This window comes from Mustela erminea, chromosome 7 (genome assembly GCF_009829155.1).
Source record: "Mustela erminea isolate mMusErm1 chromosome 7, mMusErm1.Pri, whole genome shotgun sequence".
NCBI classification, from domain to species: Eukaryota; Metazoa; Chordata; class Mammalia; order Carnivora; family Mustelidae; genus Mustela; species Mustela erminea.
Genome location: NC_045620.1, coordinates 423,191 through 441,281, shown reverse-complemented (window position 1 = coordinate 441,281; position 18,091 = coordinate 423,191). Strand labels below are relative to the sequence as shown.

Here is an 18,091-nt window from a genome sequence, read left to right as displayed (position 1 = left end):
CGCGCCGCCTCCCGGCGCCCCCCGCGCGCGGCACTTCCGGCGGCGGCGGCGCTCGGGAGGAAGCGCCGGCGGGCGGCGAGGCGGAAGCGGGCGCGCCGGCCGCTCTAGCCGGTGAGGCCGGCGGGGTCTCTATGGCGGCGGCCGGGAGCCCGCGCGGAGGAGGGGCCCGGTCCGGGCGCGGGGGCGCGATCGGGGGCGACGGGGCCGGGGCCCGAGGTGACGGGTCGAGCGGAGGGGGGCCCAAGCCGGGCGCGGGGAGGCCGCGGCCGGCGCGGAGCGGGCGCGGGGCGGGGCCGCGGGCCGGGGCGGGAGGCGCGGGGCCGGGCGCCCAGCAGCTCCGCCGCCCTTCTTCTCGCCCCCGGGACGCGAGGCGCCCCCGTCGGCTGCGCGGGCCGTGGTGAGCGGCGCCGGGCGCGGCCGCGGGCCCCGCGGGGCGGCCGGGCGGCCGGGCGGCGAGGGCGGCGGGCCCGGGGCTCAGCGGCGGCCGTCCTTGCAGCTCCGGGCCCCGCGCGGAGGCCCCCGGCTCCCGGCCCGGCCGCGTCCCCGCGCGATGGACGAGGAGGGGCTGCAGAGCGCGCTGCGCACCTACGACGGCCAGCTGCGGCAGGTGGAGCGGGCGCTGGGCGCCGGCCTGGACGCCGCCGAGCTGGCCGACCTGCGCCGGCTGCAGGGGGACCTGAAGGAGCTCATCGAGCTCACCGAGGCCAGCCTGGTGTCCGTGCGGAAGAGCAAGCTGCTGGCCGCCCTGGACGGAGCGCGCGCGGCCCCGGACGAGGCCGAGGACCTGGCCTTCCGGGCGGCCGTGGCGGAGGGCGTGGCGGGGCCGGCGGCGCCCGGGGCCGAGCCGGAGACCGGTCCCGAGCGGGGGGCGCCGCCGGCGGCCCGGGGGCAGGAGCGGGAGCAGCAGGAGCAGCAGCAGCAGCAGCAGGAGCAGCAGCAGGACGGGGCCGAGGACGACGCCGAGGGCGCCTGGAGCGGCAGGAAGGTGAACGCCCCGTTCCACAGCCCCTGGGGCACGCTGGAGTACCACAACGCCATGATCGTGGGCGCCGAGGCGGCGGGCGCCGGCCCCGCGGCGGTGCGCGTGCTCTACCTGTACCCCACGCACAAGTCGCTGAAGCCCTGCCCCTTCTTCCTGGAGGGAAAGTGCCGCTTCCAGGAGCACTGCAGGTAACCCGCCTCCCCGGGCCCTGGGCGCCGGGGGTGGGTGGTCCGCGGACAGCTCGGCCTGACGCTTGCCGGGCTCGGGCGAGCGCGGACGGACGCCGCTGCCCCTGAGCCGGCTGCGCGGCGCCCCGGCCGTCCACCCCCGCTGGCCCGCTGGCCCGCGGTGCCCCTTGCCGGGCTCTGTTGCGCCCCCCGTCCTGCTGTCCTTCGCCTGCACGGATTCAAAGCGGGTTCCGGGAACTCCCGGTTTTCGGGCTGTGGCTGCTTACGGCCGGGCCCTGACGAGTTCCGCGGGACGCTTCGTTAAGGTGAAGGGTCTGCGGTGCCGCCGGGGCGTAACCGGGCGTGCCCCGCAGCTTCTGGTGGATGATTTCCTTTTATTGCCGATAATCCAGGGCAACCAGCTCCAGCTCCTTGGCTGTCGTCTTTCTTTCTAGACTTGCTGGGTCCGGAGTGTCCTCTGGCCCGTCTTTCGGCGCCGCTTCTTTCCTTGTAACTTGCACCGACGTGGCGCGTGCGTGTAGGAAAGTGCGGGAGCCTAAGGTGCGCGGTGAGTTCACGGAGCGGACCCCTCCGTGTGCTGTGACTCGTCGGCCAGGGAACAGAGCTGTAAGCGCCGCGTCCTTTCCACCGTTAGTCCCTCGGGGTACCCCGTGCCCCTGGCTGGCACTTCCCTGTGCTGCCTTCTCCGGGCCAGGCAGCGCTCCCGGGGTTGGGCACAGTTAACGCATCTGTGCAGCAGCCCCACGAGCCGGGCCCTCCTACGACTAAGGTTGCCCGGCTCAGGGGCGGCACCCAGCCCCCGCCAGCTCCCACGGGGCAGGTCGGCTCTGAGGTGGCCCCCGAGTGCTGTGCCTCCCAGGCTTCACGCTCTGTTAGCGCTGCGCGTGACTGGCGCAGCTTACGCCGGCACTCCTCATCGCCAGGCTGATGGGCCGCTTGCTGGTATTTGCTTTCCTTTTTTTTCCTTTAAGCAACTTATTTATTAGTGAGAGGGAGAGTGTGGGGTGGGGTGTGGCAGGAGAGGGAGTGAGACCGTCTCACGCAGGCTCCCTACTGAGCGCGGAGCCCGACCCTGAGACCGTGGCCTGAGCTGCAGCTTGACGTGGACGCCCAACCAGCTGAGCTCCCAGGTGCCCCTGCTTTACCTTTTTGAAAATAGAACAGATGATGTTGAAACGTGTCGGACTCCCCCTCTGTCGCAGCCCTTCCCCAGTCTGGGAGTCTGGGATCACAGCTGGGTTGTGTTTCCTTCTAGCAGACCCCAGTGGTTCACAGGCGGACCGTGTACAAAGAGTATGTGCTTGTGCTATTTCTAGACAGCAAGGATGGCTCCCTTCGCAGCTTTTCACCGCGTGTGTGTGTGACATCGGTGTTGATGTCTCTGGAGCTCTTGGGTTCGTTTCAGCCGCTGCGTTATCTTCCTCGCAAGTGTGCCGTATTTATTCTGTTCCTTTGATATTTCCCAGGGTTGTTTTGGTTTTTTTTTTAAGATCTTATTTATTGGTGAGAGAGAGCGGGAGAGCAAGCGAGGGCTCGCACACACAGGCAGGCGGCGCGGCAGGCAGAGGCGGAGAGAGAAGCAGGCTCCCCAGGAGCAAGGAGCCCGATGCGGGGCTCGATCCCAGGACCCTGGGGCCGTGACCTGAGCCGAAGGCAGAGGCTCAACCCACTGAGCCACCCAGGTGCCCCCGTTTTCCAGTTTCTATTACAGACAGTTGGCCGTGAACATCTTAGTATGTATTCTCTTACGTGCCTGCCGGGAGTTTCTCCGGCGCCTGGCCCGTGTGGAGAGAGCACGCGGTGGCCGATTCTGCACGAGGCACACGTCTAGTCGCCGGTCCAGTGCAGAGGCACTGCCCGCGCTGCAGTTACCGGACTTGCGGGTCCCTGCCTAGTGCAAGCTGGGAAACTGGCATCGTGTTTGAGTTTGTATTTTCTTGATTCCTAGTGAGGTACAGCATCTTTTCCTACATTTGTTCAACTTAATTTCTCTATTTCGGTCTCCTTATTTGTAAAACAGAGACGAGAATTGTCTTTCGTAGTTGTGGGGAGAATGGAACGCGTTAATACATACAAACAATTTTAGACCCGTAGCTCGCGTGTTGTGAGCTCCCAGTGGATGCTAACCTCACCTTGCTGCAGAACCAGGCCAGACGTGGGAAGTAAGTACCTAGTGTGGGTTTGACTGTAGCCCCCGCAGTCACCGCTCCGCTCCCAACGGCAGGTTTGCCAACCACCCCCAGAGCCCTGCCCTGCACCTCAAGCCAAACACAGCCTGCTCCCTCCTCCCAAACGACCATGATTCGGGGCTTCTCTTCTCGCCGCCTCCTTGTGTTTGTTCCAGCCCGTCACCCGGCTGTCACTGTGCTAGGAACCCCGTGGTGCGGTCTTGCTCACTAAGCGGCTGTGTCTAAGTCTGGCTGTCCCCAGCCTTCTCGCGGCCTTTCCTGGCCTGACAGTTCGCTGAAAGTCTGGGCGCTCCGGCCCGTCGTGGAGGGCGGCTGGTGCCGTCCAGCCCGACCGTCTGCACGCTGGCAGCTGCGTCAGGGGAGCTGACCACAGGCAGGTTCACCCTCTTTGGCAAGACTCTAGATGCTGATGTTTTTCTTCAAGACACGCGCGGTGTCTCCGTTTTTCTCTGGTCACGGTAGCAGCTGTTGATGCCGTCGGTGATCAGAGCCTAATGCTCTGACTGAGCGAGAACTGCAAAGTAGGGGTTTTCCTGTTCATTTTCTCTTACTGGCCATAAGGAGATGCTTTCCCCGTCTGTGAATTGGTACCCAGTGGTACAGTTCATGTAGAAAACTCAGGAGAAATGCTGGATTTTTCTGTTTTCTTTACTTCATCTCCAAGAGAATGAATGGGTTCTCTTTCATCCTGATAAGGTAATAAATTAGCTTTGAAAAATATTTCTAATATCCTTACGGACTCATGAATTTCACAAATTTCAATCTGTTGATTTCCTAATTTTCTATACAGGCATCCTCCACTTTTCAAAAGTTCATGTAGGGGCACCTGGGTGGCTCAGTGGGTTGAGCCTCTGCCTTCGGCTCAGGTCATGGCCCCAGGGTCCTGGGATCGAGCCCTGCATCGGGCTCCCTGCTCCTTGGGGATCCTGCTTCTGTCTCCGCCTCTGCCTGCCTCGCTGCCTACTTGTGATCTCTGTTTGTCCAATAAATAAATAAATAATCTTTTTTTTTTTTAAGTTCGGCTACAACACTTTTATGAAAGATGTACATTAGTAATTTTTAACGTGTTGTTGGTTTTGGATCCCAAAACGAGTCTCTTGCAGGCAGCATAAAATTGTCTTTTTTTATGCCAGTTTTCTTTTTTTTCCCCTCCAGATTTTATATGTTTATTTGATCACAAGGAGGCAGAGAGAAAGAGGGGAAAGCAGGCTCCCCGCTGAGCAGAGAGCCCGATGCGGGGCTCGATCCCAGGACCCTGAGATCATGACCTGAGCCGAAGGCAGAGGTTTGAGCCACTGAGCCACCCAGGCACCCCCCTTTTATACGTTTTCTATGTATGTTTTAAGATGTGCTGTTTCGTGAATCATTGCCATCATATCTTCATTTAACTCTTTGAACGCACGTACACTCTCTGCTTTGAGGACTTTGCAAGATTCAACATTTGGGCCCACTCAGATTCAATCAGCTGCTTTTTTCCCTAAGTGTGAATCACACTTTACTGTTTGCATGTCTCCTAAGTTTTTATTTCAGATAATATCTTGTAGCAACTCTGTACTTTGAATTGTTTTCCTCAGTATTTTGTTTTATTTGAGTATGTTTTCTGGATCTGAATTCCAAAGTCTGTTCCCTCATAGCACGCAGCTTCTGGTATCTCTACTCAAATCTTTAAATTTATATTTACCTTTTAGCCTGGCTTTTTGGGAGTCACTTCTGTGTCTGTGTTGCTTAGCAGCCCGCCAGTGATTTCGGAGGAGGTTAGTCTCAAACACTCCCCCAGAAGGCTTCTCCCTGTCGGTCAGTCAGTCTCCGGCGGCTGGGGGGCACCTTCCGAGTTCAGCCAGCCCCAGTCTCCCTCGGCTTTCACTCGACCCTGGCATCTCTCGGGGCTCCCGACACATGCACAGTGTTTCCTGGAGAAGCAGAGGTGTTTGGAGGGTGGAGCCCTTATGTGGTCATTTGGTTTTCAGGGTCCTGAAGTACCTGTTAGGTGCCTGCTAGGGACCCTGTTAAACAGCAGCGGCCGCTCCCACTGGCCCACAGCCCCGGCTGCCGGAGCGGTCCGTCTCCTCTGTTGGTTTCATCAGGTTTGTCCCCTTCCGCGGCCCTGGCTCTCCCCCCGGCCTACTTCCATCCGGGGCAAGCAGGAAGCGTCCCCCACTGTGAGGGCTGCTGACGTTCCCACCTCCCGTTCTAGCCCCAAATTGGGCACTTTTTCAAAAATAACGCCTAAACAGTATGTTTGTTTGCATTTCCAGAGTTCTGAAGCTGAGTTTGGACCATTTTGCTCAGTTGTAACCTTGTTTTTCTATACTAAGCCACAGCTGGAACTCAGAACCTTCTTTATAATTCTGAATACTTGTTTTCAAGTTCAGGTTTTGTTTGTTCTGGAATGCATTTCTGTGAATGTTGCGAAGTAGGTGATTGAGTTGGGTACTAATGCAGGAAACCGGTTTCCAGCCTTCCCCTTATGAAGCCATTAGTCCATCCATTCCTGACTTGTGCCCCCGGGAAGCGTTCTGTGTGCACAGCGCTCGTCCCGGGGCCCGGCTGCTCTGTTTCAGTCCGGTCATCGGTCTGCCCCTTGCTGCAGTTTCTCACTCGTCTCATGGGTAGGCCGTTAACTAGTCCCCGTGGTTGGAAACTGAGGTTATTTCCAAGTCTTTTGTATTTGGTTAACATCCTTTGAGCCCAATCTTTGCATACTTTCGTTCTTATTTTCCTAGAATCATTTCTTCGACGTGCTTTCCCAGGTTAAGGACTGTACTAAATTTTCAGACTCTTATCACGGAAGATTCCTGCAGAGAAATTTTATTGGTGATGTCTGCGGGTGTGTATCTGTGGGTCTGCGTCTCTGGGGGTGTGGGGGGGCGTGTGGGGACACACTTGTCTGTGGGGGAGTGTCTGGGGGCACATGTGTCGGGGGAAGTGCAGGCATACGTGTCTATGGGGTGTGTGTGTCTAGGAGTGCGCACATCTGCGGGAGTGTGTCTGGGGGCACGCGTGTCTGGAGGTATGTCTTGTGGGGGCATGTGTCTATGAGAAGGCACGCGCGGTGGGGAGCATGTGTCTGGGGAGTGTGTTTGGGCTGCAAATGTCTGGGGCGTGCATGTCTTTGGGGGGGTATATGTGAGGGTGGGGGGCGTGTGTGTCTGTGGGGGGGCGTGGGTGGGGAGGACATGTGTGTCTGTGGGGGTGTATGGGGGTGTGTTTGGGAGGGGGCCTGTGGGGGTGGAGAGGCGTGTGTCTTGGGGGCCTCTGTGGGGGGCATGTGTGTCTGGGGAGGACGTGTGTGTCGAGGGGGTGTCGGGGGGCGTGTGTATATGGGGGGCGTGTGTGGGGAAGGTGTGTGTGTGTGTCTGGGGGTCTGTGGGGGTACGGGAGTGTCTGCAGAGGCACGCGTCTGCGGGAGCGTCGCCGTCGGCTCTGGTGGAACTCAGTCCCGGGTGTTGGCCTCCCCTTTGGAGCGTGTCCTGCGGCTCCTTGGTGAGCAGGGTTTCCGGAGTCACCGCTGCAGAGCACCTGGGGCCCGGGCTTGCTGCTGCCGGTGCTGCGCCGTCATCGGCAGTGTCCTGAGGGTCTGAGGACTGTCAGGTCGGAGAAGGAGCTGCCCAGGATCTTGCCGGAGGAGGTGTCTGTGGCCATCTTTGTCCCCCCAGGAGAGAGGGCGGAACCTCTTCCTTCCCGGCCCCTGTGCCACCACCGGGCCCCGTCCGGAAGGACCTGTGGGGTACAGCGCTTTGCGCGCCGAGCAGGTGCCAGTCCTTGTCGCTCTCGTAGGGTTAACGCAGTTTCCTCTTCGAAGCGCGCTGGCCCGGGAGCGTGGATGTGTGGCCGGTCTTTCCTGCCTTTGTTTGGCAGAGCTGAAGCTCACAGTCCTTTGTTCCCACGTTTCTTCCTCTTTCTTTGCCGCCTTCTTCTCCCCTCCCTTCCCCCCCTCGGTTTCGCTTTTATTTTTTTAAGATTTCATTTATTTGACAGACAGAGATCGCAAGCAGGCAGAGAGGCAGAGAGAGAGAGAGGGAAGCAGGCTCCCCGCGGAGCAGAGAGCCCGATGCGGGGCTCGATCCCAGGACCCTGAGACCATGACCTGAGCCAAAGACAGAGGCTTAACCCACTGAGCCACCCAGGCGCCCTCGGTTTTGGTTTCGATCTCACTGGTTCACTGGTGTCTAAAGGTCAGACGTCACTGTCACCACCACGTTCTCCTACTTGCGGTCCTGTGAGTGCACACAAAAACGCACCTGCCTTGAGTGGCTGTTAGCGTCTGGGCCTCCTGGCCGGTGGAGAGGCGTTGGGGGCGTGAACCACGCGGCCCTCTGCCCGCCGCATTGCTGCTCCGGCCCAGAAAGCTGGAGCGTGACACAGAGCATCTGGTCCTCAGGGTACCCAGATCCATCCTGCAAATGAGAGTGTGCCCGCGGGTGTGTCTGTGTGTGTACGTGCCTGTGTGTGCGCGCAGGGGCATGTGTGTGTATGCTTACACCTATGCGTGTGTGTACGTGTGTGAATGGGTGTGTTTCTGCACAACATGTGTGTCCGTTTGTCGTCCATCTGCCCCTCCCCTCACGGGAGCGCCCAGGCAGGTGGACTTGGTCCTCCTGGGCTCCTTTGCCCTCGTGCGCTGTGTCTGAGCCCCTGTCCCTGTGGCTGTCTCGGCAGGTTCTCCCACGGGCAGGTGGTCTCCGTGGATGAGCTGCGCCCCTTCCAGGACCCGGACTTGAGCTCCCTACAGGCCGGCTCTGCGTGTCTGGCCAAGCAGCAGGATGGCCTCTGGTACCCGGCTCGGATAACCGGTGAGGCTGCCGTGGTCCTGTCAGACAAGGCCCTTTCTGGAGAGCCCTGCTGCATGCCCCAGCGGAGCGAGACCATCCTCGAGCTCGGTCCCATCTTCCTCCCGATGCCCAGGGTGCTCCTGCCGCCACTGAGGCCACTGACCTGGCCTGTCTTCTGCCTCTAGATGTGGATAACGGCTACTACACAGTTAAGTTTGACTCCCTGCTGCTGAAGGAGGCCGTGGTGGAGGGAGACAGCATCCTGCCCCCACTGCGCACGGATCCCACGGGGTCCTCTGACTCTGACAGTGGCGACGCGGACGACCCCAGCTATGCCAGAGGTAATGGCGGCAGGGCAAGGTCCCAGAAGCCGGGAGGGGAAGCACTGCCAGCAGTCACCCTGCGAGCTTCCGGTTGGCGGGGCCTCTGACCGTCCAACCAGACAGTGGGGGGGTGTGACTGCAGGGAGGTGGCTGCGCTCTGCAGAGGGGGCACTCGGCCTGGGGGGGGCAGTGACAGAGTGTGCAGGCTGAGAGGAGGCCCTGGAGCCGCAGACGTGGAGACCTGGCCCTCGTCCCCAGGGAGCACACGAGCAGGTTACAACTCCACAGCCCTGTGCCGAGGCAGGGCTGACATGAGAGTCGGTGTGCAGGAAGAGGCCGCTGGGCGCCTTCCAGTGGTGTCCACACAGCCCGTATCTGGTGGACAGAGGAGAGGCCGGGTCCAGACAGCCGGGGGCAGGAGAGTTCTGGACTAGCTGGGGTACCCGGCCCTTGCGAGGGGTCAGGTAGGGCATAGAGAGGAGGCTTTCCCGCAGCCTCTGTCCTGTGGTGGGTAGTTTCTGAACCCCTGGGTCCACGGTGGGGGGCAGGGAGGACGGAGTCATGAGGTCGGTGCTGACTTTCTACCGGGGCAGCAGGGGAGCCCAGCGCCTGAGAAGGTGGGTCAGGGGAGGGCTCGAGGGGGGAAGGGCTGCCGTGTGACCTTGGCCCCGGGAGCTGTGCCTGTGTGCTGTGGGGAGGGCTGGACCAGACTCCATCAGACTCTGCCATGAGGTCGGCCCTACAGTCTCGTGCCAACGACAGGTCTGGGCAACTGATGGAGAGCCTGAGGGACCGGGCATCTCGGCCCTGGGCCAGAGCTGAGCTCTTGGGCAAACACCGGCCGGAGCCCAGGGTGCTCCGTGTCTAGGGGGCCGTGCCACTGCCCTGTTCCCCACAGTGGTGGAACCCGTTGCTGCTGACCACGGGGCCTGCAGCTCTGCTTTCGGCGGCTGGGAGGTGCATACGCGGGGCATTGGCTCCAGACTTCTTGCCAAGATGGGCTACGAGTTCGGCAAGGGTGAGTGTGCGCCGCCCTGGGGAGAGAAGGTGCGCAGCCCGCTCGGGTCCGGCCGCCGCGCTAGCCCTCTGTGCCTGCAGGTCTGGGCCGACACGCAGAGGGCCGGGTGGAGCCCATCCATGCCGTGGTGCTCCCTCGAGGGAAGTCGCTGGACCAGTGCATAGAGACCCTGCACAAGAGGACCAGGAGCGGCAGGGCCGGCACCCCGAGGCCCCCGAAATGCCAGGAGGGGGGGGGTGCACGCCCTCCCCCTCGCAGTGTGTTTGACTTTCTGAACGAGACGCTGCAGTGCCGGGCCCCCGGGGCCCTGGAGGCCGGGGCAGTGCCCCCCGGGAGGAGGAGCGGTAAGGAGATGTACCGAGCCGGCGAGAGCGCCAAACGCGCCCTGAGCCTGCGGCTCTTCCAGACTGAGAAGAAGATCAAGCAAACCCAGCAGGACATCCAGGGCATCCAGAAGGCCCTTGCCCGGAACACCGGCCGGTATGTGTGGGGCCAGACTCACACGGAGGGCAGACCCCAGGGTGGCAGTGCCTTCAGCCCGGCGGTGGGCATCTGGCCCCCAGTTCCCACGCAGGAGCTTGCTCTGACCCGAGGGCGGCGGCTGTCTGAGGAGGGTCTGGATGCTTGCAGGGGGATGGGCGGTGGCTACAGCAGGTGGGGGCTTCGTGCCAGTGGCCCAGCAGCCCATGCTGAATGGCAGGCTCCTCTCTAGGCACAGTGTGACGGCAGCCCGGCTGCAGGAGAGGCTGGCGGGAGCCCAGCGCGAGCTGGGGCAGCTCCGGGCCCAGGAGGCAGGCCTGCAGCGCGAGCAGAGGAAAGCAGACACCCACAAGAAGATGACTGAGTTCTAGAGCCCCCGTACGTGCAGTGGACAGAGCTCAGGGCCCCCAGCCCCTGGCTGCCCTCTGGAAGACTCGTCACCCAACAACTAGACACCGCCAGAAGAGGGCCCGGCCTGCTCCCACTCCGGCCCCGCACCCAGCCTTCTTGCTGGCCACTGCTGAATGGAGATGGGGCTGCAGGGGCCACTTCTGGACGCTTCCTTGCCCGTTAAGCCCACCTGCCAGTGTCTTCGGGGGATTCCTTAGCAAGGACATTAAAGTGATTGTGTTATGGTGTCTTTCAATGGAGGCTCGGCTGGCTTGTGGGTTCTTGGGGCGTAGAGGGATCTCTGCACAGGGCCATGGGGCCAGGCTGGAGGGGCCCCAAGTGAGGCTGCGGCCCCCTGCCCAGAGATGGAGGGCCCAAAGGGCTGGGCTTCTCTTCGCTGTCTTGGATGGGTCTCTGCCAGCAGCCGTGAAAAGGGTCGGAGCTTTGAGTGCCCCCGTGTTGCCTGACCCCCCCCAGATGCGTGGGACTTGATCCTGCAGCAGTGGGAGGCGGTGGTGGCCAGTGGAGGAGTTGGGAAGCACGTGAATGAGGCAGGAGGACCCGGTGGTGTGGGTTCAGAAGTCTTGAGAGCCTGGGTTCAGTCCCGGGGTTTGGTGGCCCTGAGGGCGCCCAGTTCCCGTGCTGTGCCTGTGTCCTTACCCCCGTGTGCCTATCTCCTGGGGGCTGGACACCACGTGACTTGGGCTCTGGGAGTGGTGTTGGGCAGCCGCATACACCCACCAGGTGGTGTCGAGACCCCACAGGGGCTGCAGCGGGAGCGACGGCGGCGGAGCGCTGGGTGGCTGCGTGGGGAGACGCAGGGAGACATACAGCCATCTCGTGGAGCACCCAAGCGGCCAGGCACCCACCGCCAGACGGCTGACAGGAGCCGCTGTGCACGGGGCCCGTGCCCTGGTCGGGTCCGCACTCTGCATAGTGCCCTTCTGGGGGCAGCTGAGGGCTGGGGTGTGGGGGGACCAGGTCGGGCAGCCCAGACCGTCTTCGGAGGTAAGCCTGCTCCCTGGGTCTGGGCGGACTGGGTGCTGTGTCTGGAGACACCCCAGCCCAGCAGCTCTGCTAAGATCCCAGGAAGAACGCAGTGCAATGACACTGGGGACAGTTGGGGGGGGGGGCGGAGAGCCGGGGACAAGTGGACCAGTGCGGGGAGTCGGGCCGGAGCAACCTTTCCTGCGTGCTGACCCCACCCCTGCCTTTGCAGCCCCTTCGGGACCCAGCTCTGCAGTGGATGACCGAGGGGGCGCTGCCGGAGACTGGCCTGTGTCTCAGAGGGCCAGGGGTGTGACCTCAGGGCCTCCCTAGGCCCCATGTTTAGGTTATGGTGACCACAGCAGGCAACTCCCCTGCCCTTCCTCACCGGCCTTGCGCGATGGCCGTCGGGGTCAGCCTTGCCCGCTCAGGTGTTTGGGGCCACGCAGAGCACACCTCCATCCATGTCACTAGGAGCCCCCCTCCAGAGGCGGAAGGTGGCTGCCAGGGCTTGGCTCTGTGCTTCTGCCGGAGGGAGGGGCCGCGGAGCCCAGTTTCCTGTGTGCTGAGTCAGTGCCCCAGGGGGCGGAGACGGCCCCGCAGTTTGAGGGGCAGCTGGGGGCTGCCAGGTAGGTGCCCAGCCTCTCTGCCCAGCACCCCCGTCTTCTCACCCCCAGGGCTACCTGTGGCTTCGCAGGATGGGGCCACAGGTGCCCTCAGCCCCTCCTGCTCTCTGGGTCCTTGGGTGCCTTGTCCTGTTCCTCTGGCTGTGGACACTGTGCGCCACCTGTCACAGGTATGTCCATCCCTGGCCCGGGTTTGGTGTGCGGCAGGGCTCCGAGCAGGCCTGGCTCTCTGCATGAGCCTCCCTGCCGGGTGTTGTACCAAAGGCATCTCTGCCTCCCTGGCCTGATGAGACTCTTGCCTCCAGGAAGCCGGTGCAGAGGCAGCAGGCCGGCCCCCAGAGCTATGTGATGCCAGCAGAAGCGGTGAGTGTCAGGCTGTCCCTGGGGCCGGGGCGGGGCCACCACAGGACCAAGACCAACCTTCCTTGCCCCCAGTCCCTGCTGAGACGACAACACCTCTGCACCCTCAGCAAGTCGGACACCAGACTGCACGAGCTGCACTGGGGCCCCAGAGGCTGCGGAGGTGAGCCAAGCCAGGAGGAACCTGGCCTCAGTGATGGGCGGGGCTGGCCCCTGGAGCTGCTCTGGGGTTCCCCAGTCAGTTCCCTGCCCCCCTGCCCCAGTAACCTCTGTCTTGACCCCACCCCTAGGCCCACGGCCTGCCAGCATGGCTATCTTGCGCCCACAGTGGCTGGATGTGTCTAGAAGCACCAGCAGACCCTTGGCAGCCTTCTCACACTGGGAACTGCCCCGGGCAATGCCGGCTGCCACCTCACCCTCCATCTGCCCTGAGGCCACCTATTCCAATGTGGGGCTGGCAGCAATCCCCAGGGCCAGCCTGGCAGCCAGCCCCGTGGTATGGGCAGGGGCACGGCTGACAAGCAGCTATGTGAGGCCTGGGCCTGAGGCCAGACTGGAGGTGGCTGAGTATGCTTGTATCCAGAAGCTCAAGGAAACAGAAGAAGGCACCCAAAGCCTGGGGCAGGGGAAGGCAGAGCTGACCCCAGCTGCCCAGGTAAACTGGAGGGGAGGGGGTAGGGTGGGTAGGGCTGTGCAGGTTCTTGAAGGAGTGGACGGTGCTGACCCCTCCTTGGGTTGGCTTCCTCTCTCTCAGGTTGACATCCTGTACTCCAGAGTCGGGAAGCCTAAGAAGAGGGACCCAGGACCTGCCCCAGACCAGCTGGACCCCAAGGGGAGGGGAGTAATCCCACCTCTGGAAAGTGACCAGTCCTATGAGACCCTCCCACTCAGGGGCCTGGGCAAGGATGATGGCCTCTTTGAAAATGTGTATGAGAGTATCCAGGAGATGGGGACCCTCCCACGGAGCACCTGAGCTCTCCAGCTCTGGCTGTTAGCAGGGGCGCACCTCTGCAGGGCGCGGAGGCTCCTGGCTTCCCCATCCTCAACCTAGGGGTCTCCAACTCCCCATCCGCCTTAAACAACCCAGCATAGAGTTCATCCTTCCAAAGTAGTGCCCATCCCCCATTCCCTGCCCCCCCCCCAAGTTGGCAGCACAAAGTCCAGATCCCAAATCTTCCAGCCTGTGAGGTCCCTGGGGGTCCTGGCTGCTGTGGCCTCTTGGACTCTCCCAAGGTCTTAATAAATCTCCAGCCTAGGGAAGATCCGTACAGCCTGTTTTTCTCGAAGGCCTGGGCAGGTTGGCAGGGAGTGTCTGGAAGGGCCCTCCTGCCCGGGGTGTCTGGGCCCCGTCGCCTGGAAGCGTGTGCTCGGCTGGTTAGTTCCAGAAGACTGTGGCGAAGGGAGGCGAGTTCCAGGGGTGGTGTCCCCGGGCCAAGTCGGTCTTAGCGCGTTGCGGCCGGCCCGCAAACTGACCGCCCCAGGGTGGGACTTGGACCCTGAACACCGGGGCAGGGCCCCGCCGCCCAGCCCCCGGTGTTACATAAGGCACGCGGGTGGGTGGGCAGTCGTGCGTTACAGAATAACCTGCTCCCGGGAAGCCCGCCAAGGGGACGCGGCCCCTTCCCGGGACCCGGCAGCTCTGCGCGCAGCAAAACCCCCAAGAAAGCCGGCCCTGCCCGGCGGCGGGGGCGCACGGGCAGCCCGGGCTCCTAGGGGCGAGGGGCCGACCCGCTCTCGCCGCGCCGCGAGCGCGGCCCTTTCTGCAGGCCGCGGGGCTGCGGCCGGCTCGGGGCAGGGCCTGGGGGCGCGAGCCAATGGGAGCGCGGCTGGTCGCGGCCGCGGGCCGCCTCGGAATGTTGATACATCGCGCGGGCCAATGGGCGTGCGCCGGGGGCGGGGCCGCGAGGCGGGGCGCGCGAGCCGCGCGAAGGGGGCGTGGCCGGCCGGCAGCCTCCGGGCCGCGCGGCGCGGGCGGCGGCCGATCGAGGGCGGGGGTCGGCGGCCCCGCCAGCCCGGCCGGGCCTGGGGGCCGTGTCCCGAGCGTCCGCCCTCGCCGCTGCAGCCTCGGCGCACGGCCGGCCGGCCATGGAGGCCGAGCGCCCTCCGCTGCCCGTTCCGGGCTGCGGGCGCCCCCCGCCCCGTGCCGCCGGCCGGGACCCCGCGGCCGCGCCCGTACCGGTGCCCGCGGCGCCGCAGGTACCGGGCGCCGGGGGACGGGGCGCCGACCCAACTCCCTCGCCGCAAAGATGGCGTCGGGGCTGCACAAACTTCGGGCCCCCGGGGGCGGGGCGGCGGGGGCGGCGGGGGCGGTCCGCGCGTGTCCGCGGGCCTGGCGGTGCCGAGTCGGGCCCGGCGGCCCCGGGAGCAATTCCCGCCGCGCCGCGCCGGGGGCGGGGCCGGGGGCGGGGCCGCGCCGTCCCCACCGGCCGCCGCGGGTTCCGGGGGCGGGTGCGGAGCGGATGGGGTGGGGGCTGGGAACCCCCCGTCCCCCGCGCCGCCGCCTGCGCTGAGCCTGCCCCTTCCGCAGGGCCCTGCCGTGGGCGGCGGCTTTGCGGGCTTGGAGTTCGTGCTGCCTCGGGAGCCGGAGCCGCGGGCCGCCGACCTAGGGGCCCCGGGGACGTGGGCGGGGGCGGCGGTGGGGCCCCCGAAGCCGTCGGCGCACATCGCGGTGCCAGCGCAGAGGTGAGCCAGGGTCCCGCGCGCCCGGCCGAGGTGGGCGTGCGCACACGTGCGCTGGTGTGCGCAGGGGTGGTGGGTGGGGCGCGGGCACGTGCCTTCTCGAGCCCCACCCCACGGGGCGTGGGGGCTTCGTGGAAGGTAGGTCAGGGCCCCCGGCCTGGGGTTTCTGCCTCCTTCCCCAACTCTCCAGCGCTGGAGGACTGGAGCAGAAATTATCAATATCTTGTGCCCCTGGTGCCCCCCAAGCTCTGGGGGCCAGAGTTTAGAGCTGGGAGGGGCCCCTGTCGGTCTCGGCGCCCTAGAGCCTGCCGGCTGACGTGAGGCTGACGGTCCAGGAGTCCTGGGGCTTCTGACTGCCATCTCTTAGCCCTGCCTAGAAGCCGGGGTGCCCCACATCCAAAGCTTCTCAGGTAGAGGCAGGCTCCGGCCTGGCTTGTAGGGGCCTGGGGACCAGCTTGTGCTTGGAGCCCAGTCTCCCCCGGCAGCCGCTGGCTGTTCCTCCCTCCCAGGCCTGGCACAGGCCCACAGCTGCTGTTGCACAACCCTTGTGGGGTGGGGGCAGGACTGGGCCTGGCCTGGCTCGGCCCTGCCTGAGCCAGGGGGTGGGGCCTCAGACCCCTGTCCAGCTCCTGGGCCTGAAGGACCCACCATGGAACAGAGCCCGGGCTGCAGAGAAGTCAGGCTTCACAGAGACCCCAGCCCAGGCGCTGTTTCTGCTGGTTGCTGGAGATTTGGAGTCGTGTAACCAGAGCTGGGGGTGGAGACGGGCCTCCAGCCCAGCGCCTGGAGGGAGGGAGCTGGCGCGGGCGCACACACACACACCCCACACAAGTGCCCAGGCCTGCACGTGTACTGGGCCAGGGGAGGAGCCTGACACCACCCACACCTCTTCCAGGGCCCCCGCCGGACAGTCCCGACTGGATGAGGTCATGGCTGCAGCTGCCCTCACAAGTCTGTCCACCAGCCCCCTCCTGCTGGGGGCCCCAGGTGAGACTGTGACATGCGACCTGGGTAGGGAGGGCAGGACCCCTGTCTCTCCAGGCCCCTAGAGTTGCCCGCGCCCTGGGGCAAGCAGAACCCCTTTGCCTGGACTAACACCATCTACATAGATCTTCTGAGGCCCAAGACAGACATCAGGACTCCCAGTGCCTCTGACTGAGGCCAGAGCCAGTGTCCCAGGCCTGTGGGCCTGTGACCTGTCCGTTCCCACCCGGCTGGCCAGGCATCTCCCCACATGGGATGTCTGTGTACCTGTCCCTGTGCTGGGAAGGCCAGTCTGCCGGCGGTGAGGGCCGGCTGTTCCCGGCCACTGCCTCCTCCGAAGGACTGTGCTCCCAGGCTCAGAGTGAAGGGGCCTGCGGGGGCAGCTCCCGCAGCGCAGCCTGAGCCAAAAGTCCTACCACGGGTGCTGGCGTGTCCCCACAGAGCCTGGCCCGGAGCCCTGGAAGGAGGCCCTGGGGCGGCCCCGGCGCAGCTGCAGCAGCAGCAGCAGCAGCGGAGACTGGGGCTGGGACCCGGCCAGTGATCCGTCCTCCCCATCTAGCCCCTCGCCCCCGCTGCCGTCTGAGGCAGCCCATTTCCTGTTTGGGGAACCTGCCCCAAGGAAGAGGAAGGTGAGCCTGAGGTGGCCCTCAGGGCGGGGTGGACGCGACGGCCGGGCCTGACCACCAGCCCTTGTCACCCAGAGCTCAGTGCAGGTCCTGTTCCAGTGTCTGTGGAAGCGGTGTGGGAAGGTGCTGAGCACGGCCTCCGGGATGCAGAGACACATCCGCCTGGTGCACCTGGGGTGCGGCGGGGCCGGCCGGGGGGTGGGGGGGAGGCCGAGCCAAGCCAGGCGGGGCGAGGGCTGCAGCTGGCACCCACCGCGTGTCCCCGGCAGGCGGCAGGCGGAGCCGGAGCACAGCGACGGGGAGGAGGACTTCTACTACACCGAGATGGACGTGCTGGCCGACGGGCTGTCCAGCCTGTCCCCGACATCCCCCACGGCCTCCGCACCCCCCGCCTTCCCCCGCCTGGACCTGCCGGAGCCCCCGACCCTGTCCAGCCTGCTGCGCCCGCTGGCCCTGCCCCCGGTCCCCGTGCTGAGCTCTGGGGCACCCCCTGAGGTGTGCCGCGGTGACGACTCCTACCAGGTGGGTGAGGCCACAGGCAGCCGCTCCGGGAGAGTCTCAGGGCGCTCGGGACGGGGGAGAGGACACAGCTGCGTCTCCTTTCAGGGCTGCCTGGCCCCTATCCGCCTGGAGCCACAGCCCACCCCTGTCAGGACCTGTGTGCCAACCCTGCCCTCCAAGCTTGGTGCCAGCCCGAGGTGCGTGCGTGGGGAGGGGTCAGGGCAGGTGTGCGGGGGAGGGCGGCGCGGAGTGCAGCCTGGCATCAGCCCGTGTCTCCTCTGGGTCCCCCCCAGGAAGCCGCGTGGTGACGCCAAGAAGTGCCGGAAAGTGTATGGCCTGGAGCGGCGGGACCTGTGGTGCACGGCCTGCCGCTGGAAGAAGGCGTGCCAGCGCTTCCTGGACTGAGCGCCCGCGGGCACCATGCCCGCCCGCGGGACCCCACCGGGAAGGAAAGCAGCTGCCACCGCCCCCAGCCCAGGGCTCTTCCCGCCACGGGTCTGCTTCTTGATGGTGGGGGAAGTTGGTGACCCTGGACCCCCCGAGGCTTGGGGGAGGTCCCACCACTCAAAGTGCCTCTGAAGAAACCAGCCTTTTGCACTAAACCTCAGTGGCTGGCCCTTTGGCCCGGGGTCCCTGGGTGGGGGGTGCCGCCTGTCCTGCCTGTCAGCCCATGGACCTGTCGGGGCCATGTGGGGGGCCATGTGGGGGCGGCCTCTGATGCACTTCGAGCGGTCCCTGTGGGGGACCACCTGCCCTGCTTGTCAGCCCATGGACTTGTGGGGGCCGGTCTGTGATGCACTTTGAGGGGTGTCGTGGGGGCCTCCCCTGCCCACACTTAACCCAGCGGTTCCAGGGGGTGACGTTTGTGTCGTGTTTGCGAAGCTCAGGTGTCTCGAGTCTGGGCCGCGCCAGGCAAGGAGAAAATTAAAGATTTGGGTTTTTCCAGAAGTCGTGTCTGCGTCCTGGGGGCGGGGAACCGAGACCCT

General features: G+C 64.6%; 3 protein-coding genes across 4 annotated transcripts; all 3 read left to right on the top strand.

Moving 5' to 3' along the window:
- The first annotated feature begins 40 nt into the window (after positions 1 to 40).
- Positions 41 to 10,598, top strand: ZGPAT (zinc finger CCCH-type and G-patch domain containing). The gene is made up of 7 exons (XM_032353551.1): positions 41 to 111; positions 497 to 1,170; positions 8,019 to 8,152; positions 8,317 to 8,472; positions 9,353 to 9,472; positions 9,553 to 9,952; positions 10,185 to 10,598. The coding sequence occupies exons 2-7, from the start codon at positions 551 to 553 to the stop codon at positions 10,321 to 10,323; spliced, it is 1,569 nt and encodes a 522-aa protein (XP_032209442.1). The 5' UTR covers positions 41 to 111; positions 497 to 550; the 3' UTR covers positions 10,324 to 10,598.
- A 100-nt stretch (positions 10,599 to 10,698) lies between these two features.
- Positions 10,699 to 13,575, top strand: LIME1 (Lck interacting transmembrane adaptor 1). Of its 2 annotated transcripts, XM_032353586.1 has the most exons (6): positions 10,699 to 12,125; positions 12,261 to 12,318; positions 12,391 to 12,478; positions 12,606 to 12,970; positions 13,070 to 13,346; positions 13,432 to 13,575. In XM_032353586.1, exons 1-5 carry the CDS (start codon positions 12,028 to 12,030, stop codon positions 13,286 to 13,288), a joined length of 828 nt encoding a protein of 275 aa, XP_032209477.1. In that variant the 5' UTR covers positions 10,699 to 12,027; the 3' UTR covers positions 13,289 to 13,346; positions 13,432 to 13,575. The 2 variants fall into 2 exon arrangements, with proteins under 2 accessions (XP_032209477.1, XP_032209476.1); XM_032353585.1 differs by having other exon boundaries at positions 12,261 to 12,478.
- Positions 13,576 to 14,290: 715 nt separating this feature from the next.
- Positions 14,291 to 18,053, top strand: SLC2A4RG (SLC2A4 regulator). The gene is made up of 8 exons (XM_032353577.1): positions 14,291 to 14,511; positions 14,843 to 14,997; positions 15,890 to 15,981; positions 16,420 to 16,607; positions 16,680 to 16,780; positions 16,874 to 17,126; positions 17,211 to 17,302; positions 17,399 to 18,053. The coding sequence occupies exons 1-8, from the start codon at positions 14,401 to 14,403 to the stop codon at positions 17,508 to 17,510; spliced, it is 1,104 nt and encodes a 367-aa protein (XP_032209468.1). The 5' UTR covers positions 14,291 to 14,400; the 3' UTR covers positions 17,511 to 18,053.
- The last annotated feature ends 38 nt before the right edge of the window (positions 18,054 to 18,091 follow it).